The 25736-nt window shown below is 37.4% G+C and overlaps 1 protein-coding gene across 1 annotated transcript; it reads right to left on the bottom strand.

Annotated features, from left to right (window-relative positions):
• Positions 1-1094: 1094 nt before the first annotated feature.
• LOC311097853 (programmed cell death 1 ligand 1) lies at positions 1095-14416 on the bottom strand. The gene is made up of 9 exons (XM_084137806.1): positions 14321-14416; positions 10977-11042; positions 9639-9992; positions 8892-9170; positions 6292-6399; positions 4877-4951; positions 3883-3936; positions 3455-3572; positions 1095-2246 (listed from the first exon to the last, which is right to left on the bottom strand). The coding sequence occupies exons 2-9, from the start codon at positions 11035-11037 to the stop codon at positions 1778-1780; spliced, it is 1518 nt and encodes a 505-aa protein (XP_083993932.1). The 5' UTR covers positions 11038-11042; positions 14321-14416; the 3' UTR covers positions 1095-1777.
• Between the last annotated feature and the right edge of the window lie 11320 nt (positions 14417-25736).

Genomic DNA, 25736 nt, shown 5'->3' with positions numbered 1-25736 from the left:
ACATCTAAATAACCCGACCCAGACAGCAACATAGTGTCGGCCCAGATCCTGCCCACATCTGGTACACGTAGATCCCATATGGCCCAGATGTGGGCCGGATCTAGGCCGACACTATGTTGCTGTCTGGGGAGTCAAATTATTATTTAATATGACTAATAGACTATTAGGTTACACCTTTTAGAGTCAGATATAGAGTAGATATTACAGTGACCAGATCTTTAAAAACTATGTGATACTTTCAAAACATATTGGTTGGTGATGACCTTTGACCCTTTACCATAATCCCATGGCTTTCCTTTGTGTTTTTTAATTAATAGACAGACATTAACTTGCGGCAAAAGTTAAAATAATTTCCTTATTTAAGACTTCATGCAATGAGATATGTTAGTAATGCAACCTTTTCATTGGCCGTCTGACTGACATGTAAAGCAACCAGTCACTGTTTGTTTGGTTTCTGCATCATGCTTAGGCGAATGAAAATGTACAGTTTATGTCCCAGACCAGACGGCCAATGCAATTCATTCATGTTTACTGCAACAATGGTGCTGCCAACTTCACATACTTTTGAAAATCCAGTGTTTAGTTGATCCTGATAAGCGCTCATTGACAGAACAGCTTTTTCTCCATGAGGGGGTTTGGCATCACAACGGCTTTGCATTCATTACGTTTAATGTTTCTTTTTTTTGTAGCTGAATTCTCCCTGTCTGTTATTGCTGTTACACAAAGCTTTAAATGTTGCTCAACTGAACTCCAGCATTCAGTTCTCCTTTAGTGCTGTCAATAGTTTAAAATGTTTGGCGTCCTGCACTAGTGCAATAGCTGATAAAGTACATCCAGATGACATTCAGGCATTTTTTTACATCCTCCCCTTGCGGGAAACATGCACTTCCCTTTTAGCCGCTGCCAGTTAAAGCAGAGTGTACTTTCTCAGAAATGGAAGTTAATCCTGTGAGCATCAAAGCATAATGAAAGTGAAACAAACAACGCTGTGTGTGAGATAAAGCTTTCTGTGAAGATTGTGCACGGATCAAACCCCTCAAAATGCTCGAAAAAGCTTCTGAAAGAGTATAAAATAATCAACGTACAGTTTCCACTCTCATTTCTTTCTTTTATCAAAAACCATGACATTTTACATCAATAAATGAAACTATAAAAAATATGCAAGTATAAAATATAACTCTCTCTCTCTCTCTATATATATATATAGAAATACACAGACAGCACTGTATAAAAGTCCAACTGTTGTCACAGAAAGTTTGAAGTATGACTAACAGAGAATTTGTTTCTGCACAATCATCTTTTGATCTAATGATCTGTCAGATAAAATGGTAGTTATGGTTATTTTGTAACTATTTTGTTGAAAGCATAAATCAGATCTGCTTTATTCCTGTAACGCTTAAACCACATGTATTACTGCCAGATCAGAAGCAGGTTAAGAAGGTACAATCTAAATGAAGTGGTTGATTTAACAACACTGAATCAACTGAAAAGATTAATTTCACAAGTTAAGATGACATTAGTATGTTATCACCTTTTAGAGTGTAACATTTTATTATCATGATCTCATTTCTCTTTTCTTGTACTTGGTATTTTAATAACACAACTGAATTCAAGTATGTTGCGAAATAGCTTGATCTCCAGCCAAAGTCTTTACCAAAAGTCTGGTGAAAAAATTTCCAGAGAAGCGAAAGGCAGCAGATCCAACGACCCGGGACAATGCTTTAACATGAAATAGCAGGATCACTGTCAATGCAAACATGAAATGTATCCAGTTTCCTCATGACTCTCCCGAGCTCTGTTTGAGTTGCAACACTGTCCTGACGGTTTTCTCCAGGGATGGACACTGTCCTGGACGGGACGTCACTAACACCCTGCACATCTGTCGCTCAGTCAGAAACCCCTCGAGAGTTTCATCCAAGTCCTTATTTCCCTCCCGATATCCGTCCAGGATGAGCAAACAATCCGCCGGCCCCAGAAGCGTCTCTCTGAGGTCAGACACTAATGCTTTTTCGTAATGAACTCTGGACTTTAGCAGCTGGAAAAGGTCTCCTTCCGCTCCGCTACAGTCCGCCAGCAGGACCAGATGGAGCGGGGGAACGCTGAAGGCGTTTGCCGTGATCCTTCCGGCCCAGAAGGACGACAGGATTTGGGCCACGGTGGTTTTCCCGCTGCCTGGTTCTCCAAGAAGAAGGATAACCTGCCTCGTGTCGGGAAGGATGGAGCTGATGTTTAGCGATTGGTCATCTCTGGAATTGAGAGGAAGTTAAGACATGGATTAACATGGAAATCAATGAGTAATGTGTGTTTGTTGAGGTAATCTGTCAATCAGCCAGTGCTGTGTGTTTCAGCAGATCTCTGGAAACAGACACTTCTTTTCTTCAGAACAAAACTATCAAAATCAACACAATTACTCGACCCTCACCAACCATTAAGAGATAGATTATTGGGAAAAATAAATAAATAACACTTTCAACCTAAATACACACTGACTCTTAGATTGAGGACCTAAATTGAGGTCTCCATGAGCAAACAAGATTATAAATCATACAGAATTAGTTTTTATGAAAATGTAAAAATGTATAAAGTTTTGTGTGATAGGTAGGTTTAGGTGTAGGTGTAGGGTTAGTGTGTGTGTGTGTGTGTGTGTGTGTGTGTGTGTGTGTGTGTGTGAGTGATGGGTAGGTTTAGGTGTAGGTTAGTGTGTGTGTGTGATGGGTAAGTTTAGGTGTAGGTGTAGGGTTAGTGTGTGTGTGTGTGTGTGTGTGTGTGTGTGTGTGTGTGTGTGTGTGAGTGATGGGTAGGTTTAGGTGTAGGGTGTTTGTGTGTGTGTGTGTGATGGGTAGGTTTAGGTGTAGGAGTAGGTGTAGGGTAAGTGTCTGTGTGTGTGTGTGTGTGTGTGTGTGTGTGTGTGTGTGTGTGTGTGTGTGTGTGTGGCTTAGAGTAAGGGAGAGAATATATAAATTTGTACCAAATAAAAACCATTATGTCCATGGAAAGTCCCCACAAAGATAGAAAGATAGTGAATCAAACATGGGTGGGTGTGTGTGTGTGTGTGTGTGTGTGTGTGTGATGGGTAGGTTTAGGTGTAGGGTGTTTGTGTGTGTGTATGTGTGTGTGTGATGGGTAGGTTTAGGTGTAGGTGTAGGTGTAGGTGTAGGGTAAGTGTCTGTGTGTGTGTGTGTGTGGCTTAGAGTAAGGGAGAGAATATATAAGTTTGTACAGTATAAAAACCATTATGTCCATGGAAAGTCCCCACAAAGATAGAAAGATAGTGAAAACATGAGTGGGTGTGTGTGTGTGTGTGTGTGTGTGTGTGTATTGTCCTTAAGAATAGTAATTGTTGATTTTTCTAAGGAAGTTTATCTTTTATATTTTGATTCAACAGAAACACGTGAGTAATTCTTCACATGTTTAAGTGAGTCAGATTCTTATTTCTCCCATATCAATCACTCACTTGCTGTAAAGTGCAAATGACTCAAGTCTCTTTTCCACGTCCGCGTCTGCGTCCGTGTCGATCTGTGAATACTGCTGTGTCTGTACGTGCCTCAGAGACGGAGGGTTTTCTGCAGGTTCTGCACAAATCAAAGACAAACAAGAGTCACAAGAGCTCTTCCACTTGACTAATGCTCAGATCAGCTGAATTCATGACCCGCTTCAGTGATTCACGATCACATGAAGCCTCCAGATGTGCTTCAGAATGCGATGTAGACACTTTTATTTGCTATTTACAGTAGGAAATGAGACAAATGATAGAACAAAACAGTGTGCTGTCGCAGTCAGGGGTAAAAGGCTCAAGGGTAATCATCATATTTCCGGTTTCTACTGAACTGAACATGCATCAGCTGTTTAACCATTAACTCCTACTCATAAAACATGCTTTACCTTCTGAGGTTATGTGGCATGCTTGTGGTCTGTTCTCGTTCACTGTCAGTAAAGCTGGGAATGAAAGAGACATTCATGCATAAGAGAAATACTGTTCAATGAAATGAATAGAGAGTTTATTGTGCTGAGGTACAATAAAAATAAATGCCTTAAAGTTATTCTGCAAGTTCAAAACGTACAGCAAAAATAAATGTAAAATATGCGCTAAATGTAATATATAAGTTGTTATATGCAGGTTAAGTAAATTGAAAATGTATTAAGTTTAAACCTTAAAATGTCAAAATATATTACAAAATGTACTTCAAGGAGCAATAACATATATTTCCAATCTTAAAATACAGTTTGGGTAAATGCAAAATGTATTTCTAAAAATATAAATATATTTTGATTAAAAATATTTAAAAAAAGGCATGAGTATATCAATATATACATTTATGTAAAGGTAATATATTTATATTTTTTAAGTCATGTTGATATGTTACATATATTATTGATAAAATACTGATATATTTATTAAAAATATACTTTATATATATATATATATATATATATATATATATATATATATATAAAAACCTGTATGTGTGTGTGTGTATATATATATATATATATATACATATATATATATATAGTCATGTTGATATATTTTATATATTTCTAATATTTATATATATTTTGAAATGTACTTTTAATATTATTGATAAAATATAAAACATATCAGCATGACTTATATAATATACTTTTATATATATATATATATATATATATACATACACACACATGTTGACATATTTATATTTTAAAATGTACTTTATATACAAATATATAAATGTACTTTATATACAAATATATATGCAAGCTCTCAACGTCCACAGGAAATATATTGTTTTGTTTTTACAGTATACTTTTTAGTGACACTTCATAGTGAAATTCATATCATAAGCAAAATTAACTACTGTGCGGGAAACGACCGATGTAAATGTGAGAAACTCACAGTCAGTGTTGTCAGAGGGCGAGCGCGGGAACAGTAAAGCACATTTAGATGATTCATTTCGTCTGCTTTTCTGACCTGGGAATAGATAGAGAAACAGATCACATACATGTTTTATCATTATTTATTGGAATTCACCCATGGCTGCACATTAAAAGAGGATACGAAACAGAATTTTTGCATAGTCATATCTTCTGATCATAAGCTGTTGATGATTCTTCTGTTCAGCATTCAGCTCATAATCGTGAAACGGACAAATGTTTTGCAGTGTCAGGATCACTTGGGGAAAATATGTTTTGTCAGGAAACCTAAAAAAAATGTGTTTCTACTCACGTATAAACCTCAGAGTAACAACAGCATATGTTCAGTGTGTATATGTACAGTGTTCATATGTATGTGATTTCTAGGAATTTTTAGTTAGTTAAGATAGTTGAGTAACCGGTTGCCAAAGTTGCTCTGCACGTGAGTGACTGATGTGGGATTCACCTGTGACGTAAACTGTGCTTGTTTAAACTGTAAACTGTTTCCTGCAAATACTGAAGATTGATAAACTGGGGACTCTCTGTTTACACGTCACATGCTGACTCACAAAACTGCTTTCTATAACATCAATCTCGGGCTATATTTGGGATGGAATATGATCCATTAAAAATAGTAAGTGAAGCAGTAAACAACATTCAACAATAACTGGTTTAAAAATAGAGTCTTTGTTACATGGATGTCACATGACAACAGAGTGATTTACAAGAAGTGCAGCACTATATAGGCCTATGGCAGAAATAGTAAGAGAACTGTATTAGTATGTTTTATGAACATAACCCAAAGTCATGACTGATAATATTAATATGGCAATGCTATGGTAGGATTGGTCAGTAACGGCTGAGGTTAGTTAAGGGTAATTTACTGGGTCATTCCTGTTTCTGCAGGTTTTGGTTTCATAATGTTTAGATGTGTGCATGTACAAAATGTAATTTATGAATTTTCAAGGTTCATCTTTTTTCAGAAGTGTCTAGTAACACATGCACGTGAATGACTAATGAGTTTTTGACCTGTCAGCTGATAAAACCTGAGTATCTATTTCCTGATAGTGATCCAACAGGGGATTCCTTCTGTAAGGTATTTAATATCATATGATGTTGACTCACATGATTACTCTCACAAACAAACTATAAATCAATCAAGCAAATCCACAGCGGCTACACCTAAAAACTTCACCAGATCTGATCGAGACTTGCCAAATGACACGCTTTAATGGACTGTGAAGAACAGTGATAAAATCAGTGGTTTTGATACTTGGTACTCTACATGGTACTCTAAGTTACTCTAAGTCCAAAAATCATGGTATTACTATGGTAGGCTATATGTCACAAATGATTTTTTTTAAGTATGTAAGTGAATGTGCACTGTTATCCAAGTACCATTGCTCCTCCTCCGCAGAATGACGTAGATGAAGGTTATGGCTAACAGCACGACGACCACGGCTCCGATCCACGCGTACTGAGCAGAGCATTCATGAAGGATTTCATCTGTGGAAATGAGAAACACTGCTGTTAAACTGCACTCAATATCTGTCTTCATTATAAGCTCATGATGGATTTTCCAGTGGGACAGAAACTGCCACAAATGAATCATCAAAAAGTTCAATTTAAATATAAATACACACACACACACACACATATATATATAATAACTATTTGAAATGAAAGTTTTTTTTTATTTCAACGTAATGAAGATAGTTTTATATATAAGCTATTTTACAACAGCTTTGAACCAGTGCTGTTTTAATGTATTTGAAATACTACTATAGTTTTGTTAATATTTTGAATTAGATGTTATTTTTATATTTTCTTTAGATATATTTTTATATATTTTATTTTCATTATATTCTATATTTTCATTTTCATTTTAGTTCACGTATTAGTAATTTTGTTGTGTTTAAAAAAAAATACTTCTATAGACCTTATGTAGCTCCGCCCCTTTTCAGCGCTGCGCTCGTTGTCTTTTGACTTCCGGTCTGTATTTTCACAGCGATTTTGCGTGTTTATTAATGAACGGCTCGTTTTAAAATCTTCCCGGACTACTGACATTTGTTTAGTCATCTGCTTTAAACATTACAGTCCTCATGATAACTTTCGTTAACTTTACATTAAGTAAATCCACTTCAAAAGCTAATTACTCCTGGACAGCGATGCCATAGAAATATACAGAGCGACCGCAAAAACGGAAGTTAAAAGACAATATTCTAAAGTTGGCGGCGCCCTCGTTTCTCTGGCTCATAAGGTCTATATAGTTTAAGTTTATTTTTTGTTATTATTGTTATTAATGTTACCTTGGAAACTAGCTGACATAAAATAAGTTTAAGTTTTTTTTTTTTTTTTTTTTATTTCAGTTTTTTTTTTTCAACATTTTTTTTTAATGGTTTTAGTTAATGATAATAACACTGTTTCGATACGGCTCATCCAATCAGAGCTATACATTTCTGCCAATAAACAAAAATTAAATTAAAGCTAATCGCAGTACTACTCTATCAGCACTTCTACTGAATGTGATCATGCACTGAATGCAAAAAAACGTGGCATAATGTGTAACTTTGTTACGTAACAGAAGATATTTCCTTTCAGACTTTGAAAGATGAACACTTGCTTTAGGGTGAAACTTGATATTCTAACCGTATTCACATTGAGACTCGAGTCTGCTGGAAAAAAACAGTAACAAAGCCTCCATATTTATCGGAAACAGGTCCGTTTTTTTATGTGCGTGTGTGTCTTAATTCTGCACATTTCATATCATCTGCCCCCTCATTGCAGAAACACTTCAAGGAAAATCTTTCATATCATCTGCCCCCTCATTGCAGAAACACTTCAAGGAAAATCTGCCTCACACAAGCCATAAGCGATGGAAAACACAGGCAACTTTCACATCTGTAGGTTGATAGTTATTTTCACATTTTCATTTTATAGAGATCACTTCTTTCTCAGAAGTGCTCATGATATCAAGCGTTTGTTTCCCATCGGACTGATACATATTTTCCTACTTAGTATTTTTGTCTTGTTTTCCATTGAAAATATTTAAACATTCTTAAATCAACATACATTTACTGGAGAAGCAAAATGATTTAAAAATAGAATAGAAATAGATACAAATTAAGTGAGTTTATGCTTGAAACAAAAACAAACATCTACCAATGGGGTCAGAACAATAAACTAAATAATCAAGGGGAAAGCTTGATTATTTTTCAGATCCCATTTGCAGAGATTTGTTCTTGTTTCAAGCATAAACTCACTTAATTCTGATACATTTTTCCAAAAACAAGACTTGAGTCATTTTGCTTCTCAAGTAAACACCCTCTGTCGCTTCATATACTCAAGCTCTTTAAAGCTGGATGGCCTTGATTGGCTGATAATGTTTATATGGTTCATCCACTGGAAGAAAAAAAAAATCATTGGCTGCATCCGAAATCACATAATTCCCTACTATTTATAGTAGGCGAAAAACAGTGAGTGACAAAAAAAGAATGTCAGAATTCACAGTACTCATGAGTTGGCAAAAAGTACACGGATGACCTACTACTTCCGCTGAGATTCTCAAGTGTGCATACGATGGACACTTAAAGGGTTAGTTCACCCAAAAATGAAAATTATGTCATTAATGACTGTGTTCCGAAGACGAACGGAGGTCTTACGGGCTTGGAATGACATGAGGGTGAGTCATTAATGACATAATTTTCATTTTTGGGTGAACTAACCCTTTAACTATCCCATGAGGCCACGGGAGATGATTTATGAAGAGACAGTGAAGCGACGTAACTGACACTGGTGGGTCACATGACAGAAACAACATGGCGAATGTAATACATCCAAATTTCATCCATACTACCCGTCTTCATTCTATATAGAACATACTTTTTTAAACAGTCACAAAGTAAATTCAGAGCCTACTCACACAGTATGTGATTCCGGACGCAGCGTATATATATTTATCGTTATATATATATCAGGCCTTATAGTAGTGAACACACCTGGGATGCTGAAGGAGGCCGTCTGCTGGATCTCCCCGCTCCTGAGGAAAGAGCAGGTGTAGTTGTTCACGAGATCTCGTCTCACCGTCAGCGTGCTGAACACTTTGACCAGGTCCTCGTCTGTATAGTGCGCAGAGCTGTTGGACATCTCCGTGAGGTTCGTGTTCTGACCGTCGCTCCAGAAAACCTGAGGTGACGGGAATCCCTGAGACTCACAGGAGAGCTCCACTTCATCCTGACCCACTTTCCTCACTCTTTTCTTTATGGGAGTATAAGGAGCTGGAAAACATAAACGTAATACAGTACATAAGTTATATGCAAGGTGCAAGTTAAAGAGAAACATATGAAAATGTGTTCAGGATTGTGGATGGGTTTGGAATACTATACTAGGTCTATTTTTGTAGTATGATGTATATTGTGCAAATACAGTATGCAAATTTACTTTATGCATTGAACTAACCCCGAACTCTACCAAGACAAATTCTACATTTGCCAAAATGTGTAGTATATATATAAATTAATGCACTGCAGCATAAGTATATGAAACCGAAAACATTGCTGTTTAATATATGAATACATTTTTTTTTATTTAGAATTCAATACCACATATACTGTAGCTAGTGTGTCATCAGTAGAAAGAGTACTATTAAGTGTCCCATAATGCATTGCAGCAGTTAATTAAACTGCAAAACAATCAACTGACACCTAAAAACGGCTATAAAAATGTGTTTTGTAAGGCAAAAGCACCTGTAACATTGAGCGTGACTTGCTTGTAGTCTCCCTCATGTTCCTCTTTCACGATACACCGGTATGTTCCCGAATCTTTTATCTGAAGCTTTTTCAAGTGTAAAACCGCTCGGTTTTTGTCCAGCTGTTCATGGATGAGCTGCGCCCGCTTTCTGAACTCATCATTGGTGTAAATGGTGTTTTCTGTGCCTTTCTCGAGCCGATACACGTCCACGTCTGGCTTCGGGTTGATGCGGGTCCATATGACGGTGAGGTCTGAGGGTTGTTTGACCGCGGAGAACACACACACTAGCTCGACGTCCCCGTGCAGCTCTGCCTCGTAAGAACTCTTCTGTACATTCACTGTAAACAGGCCTAGAGGAAGAGAGGATGAAAAAAAAAAATTATTTTAAAGGGGACACATTATGCCCTTTTTCAAAGTCTTGATTTTTAATTTTTGGGCTTTACTAGAATGTTTTCATGCTTGAATGTAAAAAAAAACAAAAAAAACATTATTTGTCCCATATTCTCCATCATTGCAGCTCCTCTTTTACCAGTCTGTCAGTAACGCTCGGTTTACTTCCTGTCTCTATGAAGCCCCTCCTTCTGAAAAGCACACTGTGCTCTGATTGGTCGGCTGGAGCAGTGTGTTGTGATTGGTCGAGCGCTTTGAGCGTGTTTGTGAAATGTCCCTCCCCCTTACCTTAACCACCAGTTTCAACACACTACTAACTAACTCGACCAGGCCCCGTCCCTTTATTCTGCATACGGATTACTCAAATGAGGAATATTGTGACATGTTCGTTCCCGGAAGAAACTAAAGACTGGAGGAGTTTCAGGGAGTTCAGAAACACTGACACTGATATAGAGGAGAACTCCCGCTGGAGGGACTTTGTAACTTTGCAGAGCTTTTTCATGCTCAAACAGCAACATTACACAGTGAAGAAAGTGTAAAAAGCATATTCAGAGCCATTTAAAACATTAGATAGGTATAAGACAACTTCACCAGAGTTCAGAACTGGAAGTGAAATGCTCAAAGGTAAATTTTCTTGCTCAGATGTTGCACTTTCACAGCTCATGAGACGTACTGGAGTTCTCAGTTGCGTTTTATCAACTTTATTTTAAATGAGTTAGCCTACTCTAGTCATCATCAGTAAGATTATTATAATGAAGCTAAAATAAATGTGAATAGCAGCTCAGGTCATTTGATGAGAAGTGTTTGATGAGATCTCTGACTATCCTGACAAATCTAAGCAGTTTGTCACTCTCAGTTGAAACCTTTTTCTCGTATTAGCAGTTTCTAGATTAATCTTTTATCATTTAAAGCAGACAGATATGTGTAATGCATATTAGTCATACCTGAGACTGAGACGGCAGGCCATAGCAGAGCCTGAAATATGAAGACCCACGTTCCCCTCATTGACCCTGCAGGTAAAGACAACACATCAGTCTGAAATCACACACAATCCTCCTGATCTGAAGCCCAAACTGAGCTGTAATGAAGAGTTTGAGCGTGTATCTATGAGCAGAACTGGTCACTGATGTCATAACCCACAATGATTCAGCAGCGATTCACTTCATGATTTACAAAGACTGAACCAAAAGAGTCTACATTAATGACTATTACAAAGCAGTTTTGTTGTTGTTGTTGATTTGTCACGTGACCTGCATGAGTCAGACCAATGGCATCTCCGTGACTCGATGATTTAGCATATTAACTGATTCACATGTGGGACAAAACCTAAAGAACCCCAGGTAGATTATCTCAGAAATACAGTGAGCGTTCTTCCTCAGAAAGGAAGATCTCTTTCTAAATGATGCTTATCCAGTTTCTTACACACATTACTCAATTTCCTTAACAGACACCATAGCAAAGCTTTCATGGTAACACTTTACAATAAGGTTCATTAGTTAACATTAGTTAATGCACTAACTAACATGAATGAGCAATACATTTTTCAATCTTTGTTAATGTTAGTTAATAAAAATACAGCTGTTCATTGATTGTTTATGTTAGTTCACAGTGCATTAACTAATGTTAACAAATACAACCTTTGATTTTATTAATGTATTAGTAAATGTTGAAATTAATATTACCTAAGATTAATAAATGCTGAAGAAGTATTGTTCAATTAACTAAGGTTAACTAATGTTAACTAATGAGTCTTATTGTAAAGTGTTACCGCTTTCATGTGTTGAGAACACAAAAAAAGTTAAAATGTTCATAATGTAATGAGTCCAGATAGACTGATATATAACACATTTAATTGTGTAACTTGTCGGTTTCTTTGTTATCGTTCCTTCCTACACCATTTTTTTTAACCCCCATTGACCTGACCAGTGACTTGAGTCAACTCTATTCTACATTTTTGAGTAGTTTGCAAAAAGTACCTTCAGGAAAGCAAGCATGAAAATTATAAACACATTTCTTATCTCTACATTAACACGGTCATAGTGAGACTGAGAGGAATGGTGATGTTATCAAACTCTTCACTCTCATGCTGGTGAACATTTGCTGTTTGATTGTGAACACGAACAGGAACTTATAAGTCAGATTCCCCCAGGTTACTGGGAAAAACTTGTGAGTTAATGAGTAAAAGAAAAACAACAACAACACCCACGTGGATAATCTCACTCAAAGTTAAAAATAGCGAGTAACCCTTGGGCAACCCGGGGTTAACTGGTTGGCAAACAAACTCTAGTAAGTCCCCTTTTTATTTTTTTGAGTTTCAACCAACAACCTTTGGGAAACCAGTCTCATAATCTGCCACAAACATTTTCTATACAATTAAGAAGAATTGGTTTCTAAAGATTATCCATTTTAGCCTGAATGAGGAAATTCATACATCATACCCTTAAACAGAAGTGTAAACTACCCAACTATGATCAGTCTTTAGGAATACTCTGCATGTTTCTGTATGTCAGAGTACTTTTAAGATCATAGTGAAATCTGAAAAGAATATGTCACTGTCTTTTACAAAAAACTCTAGATATGCATGTGGTACTCCAAGGTACTGCAAAGAATACCATGTCAAAAAACATGGCCCTGGTTTCACAGACAGGGATTAAACCAGGATTAGATGTTAAAGCCAATTTATACTTCAGCGTCAAGTGTAAACCATAGCCGAAACACTCGTGGGCATTTATACTTCTGCGTTCTGTTTGGGTTGCTCTGCAATTACACCACTGAAACACTAGTTGGCGGTAGGGTTTCAGTGTTCCACTGTGTTGAGTTTCTTCGCTGCTGCTTTGAGTATAGGCTAAACAAATAATGGCGAAAATTAGTGAAATTACTAAAACTAAAATGCAGAAACAAGAGAAGGCGTCGGAGGAGATGATACGTAAACCGGTTGAGGCAAAAAGAGGGTGAATTTTCTGTGCTTGTCTGGCCACTGATAGACATGGACGAGGAAATGCATTTCAGATATTTTCGAATGTCGGCCGGTAGATTCAACGATTTGGTTTGTTGTGTGCAGGCATTTATCGTACATCAGTGTACTTCTGTTTTTAAAAATGGCGGCGTTGAAGGAAACGCGATCCTACAAAGCCGACCAATCACAGATCTTCCGGGCGTGTGGTTACATTTTTGGGGGACGCAGAAGTATAAATTGGGCTTTAGTTAATATAGGACGTTTAAGTAGCTTTTATAAACGAGCTTTAGAAAAAACATTACAAGTGTGCATCTGTAGACGAAACAATGGCACGGACATATTTAAAGATATATCAGTGCAAGTTGCTTTCAGTTAAAACAGCTCAAACATGCGTTTTAGTCTGGGATTAGGCTTAAGTTTGTGAAACATTTCTAAATAATTAAAAATAAATAAATGAACAAAATTGGAAAATTATTAAATATAAATAAAACAAAACATTATTATGGTACCGCATGTAATACAATAGTACTTTTTAAGTGGTATCTAGCTTTATGAAAACAAAGAACTAAGCTCAGGTTTAAACATGTTCAGTCCCATAGCTACAATAACAAGAGATTCTTCACAGTGCTGAATCCATTTAACCCTTTTAAAAAGACCATACAGAGGCTCTACTGCATACATCAGATTACAGGGGAGGATTTCCATTTGTATGTCATGACAGGTACCAAAACAATGTTATGTAATTGTATAAAAGCCTTTAACAAAGAAAAAGAAATAAGAAACTGATGCCAGTTGCATAAACAGTCAATTTGTGTCTTAAGAACCATTCTGACCAAATAGCAGTTAGGAGATTTGTCTTAAAGATGACTAACTTGTAAGATTAGTCTGAGCATTTTATGCAACTGGCCCTTGAATGTAATTATTATAGCCCCCATATACAGCATAACTAGAGAAAATGATATTATTCACTATAAAAAAGTTTTTTTTTTTTTTTTTTTAAACATATTACTACCACTATGACAATTCTATGACACTTTGCCAAATTCCTTTGTGCACAAAACTCTCCTTTTAAGTGCATCATGTTGCAGAAATACAGCTTGCAGCAAAACCAGCTTCCACAAAACCACAGGATGTTAAATTGGGTGATTACACACTGTAAACAACAGCTTAAAATGTATGACTTTAAAATGACAAATTCAACATAAAATAGCCCAGTAAATTAAAATCAATAACTCCAAATCATGATCATTTTATTTGCACTATATCTATTAGTAGACATCAGATTATATATATAGTGTGTGTGATTATATATACATGAAATTGCTTACTTACTGAATGATGAATGTCGCGCATGAGCAGAAGCCTGTAACCTGTGGCTCACCGTTGTGTTTCTGCGGGTTTGAGGAGAGGATCTGCTGTAAAAGCTTCTCGAGCGCGTCCTCGGCTCCTCCCACTCTCGCTGCTCATTGGTTGAAGCCCGAGAGTTTCAAAGAAAACGAGTCTCGTAGAAAAAAATCCTGAATAATTCAGTTTTGCTTCCCTTCATCCACGGATACTGAGAACGCAATGACAGGACCGGTAAATCATCGCAGAATCCGGTAAATCATCTCTGGAATCAACATGTGGATTCGCTGACATCATAGTCTTGTTTCCTACGTGAAACAAATCTATAAAAAACGTAAAATTATAAGGATGAATTTATTCATGAACTCTCAATAGTTGACAAGAAAGTGCGATAGATAGATAGATAGATAGATAGATAGATAGATAGATAGATAGATAGATAGATAGATAGATTTCTCTTTCCCAGTTTTAGTCCTCTGGGTGTTTCACAAGTTGTCCATCAGTTTCATTTTGTCCAGCATGAAGAGACTTGAAAGGAATGTATCATTTCCACTAATCCTCCTCCCCTTAAAAAATAAATACATTCTGATAAATGCCCTTGAAATGAAGACTTACCATCATTTACTGACTGTAAATGTCATATCGCATTACTCTTCCTTCCTTCAAAATGACAAAAAGACTTATAAAGACAAATAAGGTTCCATTTGTCAACATTAATTAACTATATTAGTTAACATTTACTAACAATGAAAAAAAACTTCTAAAGCATTTAATCTTAGTTTATGTTAATCTCAATATTTACTAACACTAACATTTACTAATTGTGCTTAAATTAACTAACAATGAACAGTTGTACTTTTATTATCTATTAATAAAGATTACTGCTCATTATTAGTTGGCGTTAGTTGACACATTAACTAACCTTAAGTAATGTGACCTTACTGTAAAGAGTAAAAAAAAAAAAAAAAAAAAACTCTTTATAAAGCACCACCATAACAGTAGCCAGAGCCAAGAGGCTGAGTAAGATGTGACAGGATTTTGGTTGAATTATTCATTTAAAGTTTAATAATAAGTATAAGAAAGTATCTCATGCTACTCAGTGGCTTACATTACTGTAATACTACTTGTGTTTTTGTCTTGGACGAAGCACCCTGTGACTGTAAATAATATCAGGGGATTTTGTTAATAATGCTTGAGGTGAAATTACAACAAATCATCTCATTTCATCAGCACTAAAGCTTCTCACGTAATCACAGGGCATTGTTTAACTGGAAATGTTTGGGATTTGATCAACTTCCTGCCGGTAGCAGATCAATTGAATGGCATAATCACAGTATGAATTTGATTATCTGGGTTTTCCATCTTAATCCAGGGTACTCGTTCAGATCAGATTGTACTGTATTACTTTTATGATGGAACTTCCACCAGGGCACCTGCAACGCCACACTTATCTGAAGAATGATAATATTAATATTTTTATTTTTATTGTCTTGTTCCTTTTCCTTCACAGAAAGACACCTTATATAATAATGAAGATTCCCATGTCTTGTGTTTTTTGTTTGTTTTTTCCTTCAGGCTAGACAATTTGGTTGGCTCGTGTTACTTACCTGTAGATTACTGTTGCACATGGGGAAAAACCTTGGGATTTTAACACACACACGATCAGGACAAAACACAACAAATACATGCATTGAGGTTCAGAAGTCGATACTGAATTTAAACTAATATATAGTAGTGGTCAAAAGCAATGTCTGGCATAGGAAAATTGACATCTTGACATCAACTGACATTAGTTGTGACAGATGACCGGACCTAAACATAACTATATGGATATTGCGTCCATTAACATTGCCCTTATGTGGGGCATCAAATTTCTAGATGGAGGGACAATTTTTATTTTTAAAAATTAGTTATCAGAAGTTATCTGGAGCACTACGTCACAGAGTTTATCAACACCTGCCACCGCGCCGCCTGCGATGACGTCTGCCTTATTTAGGGATTTAGGTGCGGGCTGGACGACGAGATCCGCTTCACCCGGCCCGAGGAGATCCCTACTGAACCCCAGAGGACCAGGGCTAGACACTAAAGGGATAGTTCACCCAAAAATGCAAAATTACCTCATGGTTTACTTACCCTCAAGTCATCGTAGGTGTAGATGACATTCTTCTTTCAGACAAATACAATCGGAGTTATATTATAAAATGTCCTGGCTCTTCCAAGCTTTATAATGGCAGTGAATGGCTGTTTTTGTTTTGAAGTCTATAAAAAGTGCATCTATCCATCATAAAAGTGCATCTATCCATCATAAAAGTGCATCTATCCATTGTCTAGTGCATCTATCCATGTATATTGTCATATACATCTAGGATGACTTGAGGGTGAGTAAATAATGGGCTAATTTTCATTTATGGGTGAACTATCCCTTTAACACCTGAGTGTTACAGTGAGTGAAAATGCTGAGTGGCTAGTAACTGTAAAGGCCACCCATTGGCCCAATGACGGAGTCTAACGGCCTGGGCGAAGGGATAATGCGTGTATGTCTTTTCAGCGCTTCAGTGAAGTTCACTTAATTTATTAGAATTTTAGTTTCAATATTAATTTAACTCTGCTTAATCTGACTCCAATTTCAAATGATAATCAAATAGATCTTGTTTCTTATTAAAAAAGTCATAAATTATGAATTAATTTAGATCTTTGATTATTCTGAGTATCTCGTAATTTAAAATATTCGTTCATTAAGGACCCAGTGTCGCTTTGAGACGTCACGTCGCGAATGTGCGCTCACGATCACAAACTAGCCAGTTCTGAAATAGTCAGAGGGTGCAGTGCAATTATTTTACCCTAAGCAGCCGCTCTCTGCTGACTCATAACAAAGGTGTAATTTTTTTAATAGTTGCGAGCTTGCAACGTGCTAAGTCAGTGATAGTCAGAAATCGGAAGGTCTCCTTAATGATGTGCCCCATGCTCCATCTATCCTGGACAGAGATTTGCGGAAACACCAGACTGCACTTTAATCTACTAGTAATAATCAAGCATAGCGTTAGTTCTGGCAGGTCACGTTAGTCAAGCTCGCATCAGCTGACCCTCAGCTGATCCACATCTACCTATAGGAATACGACACCTATCACCGTGTACATATATAAGCTCCTTCAGTATTATCAGCAGCTATCGCGTTTCTCAGGAGCAAATTACCCTCCTCCATCCCCAGCTCCTCCTCTCGCCCAGTCAGGATTTGACATTCTGATTCCCCTTGAATCAGAATAATTATCGAATAATGTTGTATTTTAATCTTGAATTAAATATATTTGCAAATTTTCATGTTGGTTCTGTTCTGTTTACCCCAAGGGGGATTATTGCTGCTCTCCCTGCTCTTATCCATGCTAGGCTGCATGGATGCGCAGGGAGTTCTCGACCAGAACGAAACCATTCCGCCAATCCAAACTGTATGCTAATTGTCAATCATATTTGACGGTAGTGGTCCTGACAGAAATGATTTCTGAAAAATGCAGAATAAATCAAGATGTAACATTTATTTGTCAGGTAAAATGTATCATGCCAATTACACAAGTGATTAAAAGCCAATTCAGAAATAATAAATACATGACATCAATTACTCAAAGATGACTCTAAAAGTAAGCAATGCATTCCTGACAGTGACATACAGTGGTGTGTGAGTGTGTTCCAAGTGTAAGACTTGAGAAAACACTGAAACATCACTGCATGAGGGTTTTCCCTGGTTACAGGTTCCCAAAGACTGCTTTGTCACCTTCCCTTAAATACCCAGACCAGAACAATAGGGTTGTACAAATATTTTTTAGGGTTGTTTTGGGTCAATTCATGTACCCCAGGGGGTAGCACCTGGTTTCGGGAGATATCTTGAAGAGACATCACCCAGAGAGGAGAACAGGATTCTCCTAAGTTCTCAATCTTTCTCATTAAACCAATGACTGCAATGAAATTAAGACCATTTTACCAATCGCACATTTAAAATGATACCAAACATGAAAAGTAAACACAATAGATTCACAAGATACATCATATGTGATATGTAGACATTCTTAGTGAACTTTTGGTGACTTGACTCAGGGGGAGTGGAAGGTAGGAGGGAGAGGGGGATGCAGAGATAAGGAAGGAGAAAAGTTTGGACAGGACAATGTCCTGTGCGATCTTCTTTGCGATTTTGTGTCCAGGGTGCGTTTTATTGCTTTATTGCTTTATTGCAGGGTGAGTTTTGTCTTAGCAGGAAAATCAGTTCTTACATAACCACTAGCCACAGTGGCTGGTGAGTAAAAAAGTTAATGTCGAGCCCTGAAGAGGACTATATCAGCTTCGCACTGTGGGTGAACGGATCTGCAGTCACAATGGGCGAAGCGGAGGATGACATAATTATAATAATTAATATAATAATTCATTACATTTATATAGCGCTTTTCTGGGTACTCAAAGTGCTTTACATATGGAAGGGGGGAATCTTCAATTTTCAACCACCACCAATGTACAGCACCACCTGGATGATGCGATGGCAGCCATATTGCACCAGAACGCACACCACACACCAGCTTATTGATGGAGAGGAGAAAGAGTAATGAATGAAGCCAATCAGTATATATGGGGATGATTAGGAGGCCAAGATGGACAGAGGCCAATGGGCAAATTTGGCCAGGATGCCGGGGTTAAACCCCTACTCTTTTTCTGAAGGACATCCAGGGATTTTTTTTTTGATGACCACAGTGAGTCAGGGCCTCGGTTATACCAGAGGGTATTTTGGTGAAGATTGAAACTAGGGATGACTGGTTGATCGATTGGGACTCTAAAGTATTATTTCCCTCCCTGCCCTTTTCTGACTCATCAGTGTCTACATCATTGCCGGTCCTGTCCAGCATAAAACCTGTTACATTGAGACTGTGCGTTCATCATCGCTGGTTCTATCCAGTATAAAGACCGTATCATCTCCCTGTATAGACACTGTATTATCATCATTAACCCCGCCCATCCTCCCTCTCCCACCTCAGCCAGTCCTTCAGTCTCACCTCAGCTGGTTCCCTGCAGCCCTTCGTCTTCCCCCCTCACACTGTGTGGTGCAGTTGAGCCCCAGGTCTTACGGTCACCAGCCTCACCGAAACAAGTGGATCCTTTGGCTCCGCCTCTGGCTGCTGATCCCTTCGCTCCACCTCGGCCCGTCGACCTGTTGGCTCTACCAGAGACCCTTGGCCTTGCGGCTCCATGGGTTCCCTCGTCCCTCCGGCTCCACCTTGCCTGAGCTGTGGACGAGCTGAGCTGTGGACTTGCACCAAGCTCCACCCTCCCTCCGGCTCCACCTTGCCTGAGCTGTGGACGTACGAGCTGAGGCTTTTCACCGCGGCTCCACCTTGGTCAGCAGTGCCAGAGGTGTCGCTTGGTCCCATCGGATCTCCGTCTGCGCCTTGGGCTCCCCTAACAGCTCTTCCGGGAGGGGGCGTTATGTCACAGACATTCAGTTATCTTTGTCTCAGGGTACGTTTACACGATCACGATATGCTTAAAACAGAGAAGTTTTTCCTTTGAGTTTTCCGCGTACAGACGACACCATTGTCAAAATGATCCTCATTCACAGGGAGTAAACAGCCCCTAAGTTTCACTTTCATGCACTTTTAGGTTGTATTCATTAGTTCCTGTTTTCCTTTGTTTAGTTTCCCACCACTTATGAGTTGTCTTAGGGTACGTTTACATGACAACGACGATATGCTTAAAACAGAGAAGTTTTTTTCTTTGAATTTTCCGCTTACGACACCATTGTTAAAACGATTCCCATTCACACGGATCCGCTAAAATGACGCTGTATTCTGCTGCTAGGCCGTTAGATGGCGATGAAACACTGTAGATTGAACAAGTAATATGCATGTGCATGACGTTATTGTTTTCAGAGATTCACGTTTTTAAAAATGTACACTTTGAAACCTGTTTTCAAAAGTCTGCGTTTTCACGCCGTTGTTGTGTAAACAAGCAGCCAAAGCGCATAAGAAGTTTTTAGTTGAAAACGGTGTCGTGTAAACAGTAGGGTGGCCTTATATCCGGATTTTGGCCGGACAGCCCGGATTTTAAGCCCCCTGCCCAGCGTCCGGCGCAGCCTCAAGCCGGACACTCATTTGTCCTCCTTTTTGGAGTTGCGCCAAATCGGCCTAAAAATACCCGCTCTAGAATCTTTATTGGGATGCAGCAGCATAGCGTCTAATGCCGTAAGATTTCTGGTCAAACAAATGATTGGCTGAAAGCGCTGTCAAATAAATATCTGATATATCATTGGTTAAAAACGTAAACCAGCCTCCACGAAGTGGAGTCCACGTGCTGGCTACGTCACATCATAACGTTAACATGCCGAAACGTCAGACCTCATTTAATCCGGAATGGACAAAAGAGCACAAATTTGGCCATGATGACCCTAGAGGAGCTGGTGTCGCCTGAGCTGCTGCAGAGGGGGAACTTCTTTCTTAAGAACTGAAATGTGTATTTATTAATTTTTCGCATTCATTGTTTGTTTATTTATGTATTTCTGTTATTTCCAGAAGTCCAGAAATGTTATGTTTTCCGGCACTGTGCACTTTGCAAGACTGTTCATCTCAGTGGTCAGTTTTTGAAACAGACATCACAATGGCTTGAATTTAAAAACAAATACTGTGAACAAACACTTTTTGGCCTCTTCTGTTACACATAGGTCTACATCAAGATATATCGTAGATCAAATTGTCTGGCAATGAATAGAGTCGGCTATTTCAGAATCACTGTATCATGATACCACCGATATGATGGACAAAATTGTATTGTAGCTGCGAGTACACCAGAGTCCTATGCAATTATTCTTGCCTCACTAAATGCCGCAAAGTGTCCTCCTTTTTGGTGTTATGGAAATGGTCACCCTAGTAAACAGCCCCTTAGTTTCACTGTCATGGACTTTTAGGTTGTATTCATTAGTTCCTGTTTTCCTTTGTTTAGTTTCCCACAACTTATGAGTTGTATATACTGATATACTGATTGAGATTCATTTACTTCATCACAGGTTTTTGTCATTAATTAACCTCATTTGCCTTGTATTTAAGATGCAGTCTTTCAGTTCTCAGTTGTCCGGTCACGTCAATGCATAGCGGTAGTGTTTGTTTGCCTGCCGTGTTTGGATTACCTTCTGTGTGGAATATTAAAGTCTTTAATAATCATCTTCCTGTGATTAATAAAAATAAAAACTGTAGCTATAGTTTGCCTTTTTATAATTTTGTCAGATAAATCCCTTAACCAATTTTAGTGTTTTGTTCTTCCCTCATATTTAAAATATTTAAAATGATATAAAATATTAATTAAACTTATAGGGTCATTAAAAACAAATATCCCATTCAGATATCTCTTTTGCACTACTGACACACACACACACACACACACACATATATATCTGACTGTTTTTTCATGGCAAAAAATCATTTCCAAACAAATGTATGTTGCACTTGCAATCTTTGGTTTCGCCAGCATTCAATGAAGCCAAGCAGTTTGAGAAACCAAGCAAGAGTATTGGTGTCCGATTCTCAGAGATGTGCTGAGAATAAAAAAAGGAAGTTTTCTGTATTACACTGCTGGGATGACTAATATTTACTGTCAAGAATGAAGAGTAAAAAAAACTCAGACAAACAGTGCATCTATGAACTGAATGACTGATGAACACTGTTATTTTAGTCATTCAAGATGCTTGGTGTGAAGTTTGTTTGACTCTGTCACTTGATATTGATAAAGCGGTAACTGATAGTCATTTCACTCTGTTAGTAACTCGTTCAGTCATCAGGAAACACATGATGTTGACCACTAGATGGAGTGCTTTAAATTAAATATGCCTTCTTGGCAGATTCTGAGGAACAATCAAATCATTTGACATTTACTTTAGCAGGCAACAAAAGATACAGGTACTGATACTGGATAATAAATGTGATGTGTCTGTCGAGTTTCATGCATTTTCAAGCATGTGAAGAGTCTCAAAAGCATCTGAAAATAATATTAAAGTTTGATGCGTTGCCACGACAACAGTATCTAAGATATCAATAATCCTTTCACAGGTCTACATCTGCCGTGTTTCTACATTATACACATAAAGTTTGAAGCAAATCGGGTAAATATAAGAGGGGGATTTCAAAGCATTTTGAAAGTGACACACTTCCTGCTGCCAGTTGGTGGCGCTATAACTTTGACTCACAATTGTCACATCCATGTGATCGGCCTTTTACCATGAACACACTGCTGAAGTTTTATCAAGATCAGTCAATGTATGCAGAAGTTATAACACCCTTCCTGTTTCTCTTTTCTCGCCATAAATTCGTTTCCTCGCCACGGCCAAACCGTTTGAGTAGAAAAGTAGAAAACCAAAAACTAGAACATTACATTTAAAATGTATTCATGTATAAGATGTTGATGCTAAAAGAGCCAACAACATTAGCAGGGCCATAACACCACATTTCAAGAGTAAGCTAGAATAGTGCATGACAAGAGAAGTGAAACTGCAGAACAGAAGAGGAAAATTAGAAAATGTAATTGTATTTATGCATTTCTATATTTCGTTATAAAAAGTACCTTTATTGGCACATTATGGATTTATTATAACATTATGCTACTTTAAATGCAAAGACAAAGAGAGGTCAATGTGAAAGTCACTGACATAATGCTGGAGTGTTTGGTTGGTTGCTAGAGTTCTGGGTTGTTGCTACTGTAGGCGGTTGCTTATTGGCCAATCCTTAAGTCTATATGATTTTCAAAGGAATGTTATTTATTTTGTTGATAAATGTATTTTGTTATTTTAAATGCTCTAGACATCTTTTAATTAGATCCATATCAGTTTGTAAAATCAGAAAAACATCATATGTTGTTTTAACTGTGATTTGTGCTGCTGTTTTGGACAGGGCTGGTTTCATTCTGATATGTATTATTTCTGATAAACACAAGAGGAATTATTGACTATAAAAGAAAAGTTATTTAATATGTAGAGCAAGGTATAACACTTTGATAAGTTTATGAAGACAAAGTTTTAATTTGTAATAATGTGCACTGATGAATTGTTCATGGAGCACTAATAAAGTAAATAAGAGTCTTAAATTTAAATTCATGTTCTTCTGTGGAACAAGACTATGCCTGGTCTTTTTTCCATGCAATTATTATGAGTGAGAACTAAAGCTGACAAGCTTAAAAAAGGACACAAAGGCTCTACACTTAGTGTGCAAAGTGCACAAAGTGCCTACGTGTCCTTTTTGAAGCTTGTCGTCTTTCATAATAATTGCATGGAAAAAAGGCCTGGCGTAGTCTTGTTCCACAGAAGAACATCGTCATGTGGGTTTGAAATAACTCTAGGGTGAGTAATGATAACAGAATTTTAACCCATTTAATCCCAAATTTTTCCCAGACACAAAAATATCCAAATCATGTGTCATTAGTATCCCTTTGAAACAATCAGTCATAATTTTTTGAAATTTTCATGGAAAAGTGTGTGAAAAAGTGTGTTTTATGATCGGTCACAATTGTGACCGGTGGGATACTGTGTTGTATCAACCATTGTATTGATTTAATATAGGTCTATTTGACCTATGCAGTGTGTTTGTGTGTGTTTTTGTGCGTGTGTGGTTTTTTTTGTGTTTTTTTGTGTCTGTGTGTGTGTGAGTGTGTGTGTGTGGGGAGATCAGACATCAGAGGAGACGTGACCATGTCTGAGTGTGTGTCTGTGTGTGTTTGTGTATGTGTGTTTGTGTGTTTCTGTGTGTGTTTCTCTGTGTGTGTCTGTGTGTGTGTGGAGATCAGACATCAGAGAAGACGTGACCATGTGTGTGTGTGTGTGTGTGTGTGTGTGTGTGTGTTTGTGTTTGTGTGTGTGTGTGTGTGTGTGTGTGTGTGGGTGGGTGGGTGTGTGTGTTTCTGTGTGTGTGTGTGTGTGTGTGTGTGTCTGTGTGTGTGTGGAGATCAGACATCAGAGGAGACGTGACCGTGTGTGTGTGTGTGTGTGTGTCTGTGTGTGTGTGTGTCTGTGTGTGTGTGTCTGTGTGTCTGTGTGGAGATCAGACGTGACCGTGTGTGTGTGTGTGTGTGTGTGTCTGTGTGTGTGTGTGTGTGTGTGTGTGTGTGTGTGTGTGTGTGTGTGTGTGTGTGTGTGTAAAATTAGGTAGAAAGTAAGGTAGAACATTTAGCCTATGTGTATTAGTATGTAGATACAATGGGTTATCCCACCGGTCACTATTGTTGCCGTTGACATGTTTGTGAGTGCTATGACCACATTAAACAAAGTTGAGTAATTGCAAATGCATATATCAATACTAGACACATTAAACATGATATGTACCAAAAATCTATGTCCTATCTTTATGTTAACATACTTTACCACCCTTTTCTTTGGGAGCTTTCTTGCTGCCATCCTTTTCTCTTGGCGCAAACAGGAAATAAACAGCTCTGGTCATGTGACAATTTACAGTAAACATGCGACACTGCACATATTTCATTGAGACCCTTTATTATTTCAATATCTGCTGGAAATGCATTGATAGATCATTCAGTAACATTTTTATAGCCTTAGAAATGAAACATTTTTTTACGGTCACTATTGTGACCGGTGGGATTAAATGGGTTAATTTTGGGTGAACTGTCCCTTTGTTTTGACTTATGTAATGCTGCTCATTCACACTAGATGGCGCTCTTAGATCTTGTAACATTAATTTAAAGAGCTCAATCCAAATTAGGATTCTCTCTCCATTTAGTCCCTTTGACATGTTTTTCCAAACCGGTATGCCTTATTTTTTTCATTATTTTATTATTTAACCTCCTGATTGACAGTGTCATTTGATTGACGCTTTTATCACGTCTAGTCATGAAACATAATGAGCATATCAAATCAATTGCTTTTAAATTGTAATGATTGTAAGACATGCAGAAGACCGGAACAAATAAAAACAATGAAGGCTATTTTAGTTATTTCAATTTGAACAAAACAACTCTTGGATTCATCATTTGTATTATCAAGATTTGTGACTTTACGGTCAAATGTAATAAGATAATCTATAACCAGTGTAAATACTGAGAGGAGAAACCTGAAAGAGAATAGCAGTTTTAGTTACCCTTCTTACCAGTGGTGTTTTAAAATGAGGAGGCAAAGTCTTCACAGTTTTTTATTTTTTTTAATTTATTTTTTATTATAATATTTTTATTTCTATATATTTCTATATTATATATATTTTTTTTTATATAAATCCAATGTAATTTCATGTCCCTGTTACACTTAATATTGTCACAGTTTCCTGGTTTAATAGTAGTATAAGTATAAATAAGTATAAATTTCTCATTAAATAATAAATTAAGATCAAATTCAATTATATTTTGTATTTTTACACTATGTAATTAATGTTCTATTTATTAAAACGAA

Source organism: Abramis brama (genome assembly GCF_963993115.1).
Source record: "Abramis brama genome assembly, chromosome: 15".
Lineage (NCBI taxonomy): Eukaryota > Metazoa > Chordata > Actinopteri > Cypriniformes > Leuciscidae > Abramis > Abramis brama.
This window is presented reverse-complemented; position numbering and strand designations above follow the sequence as displayed.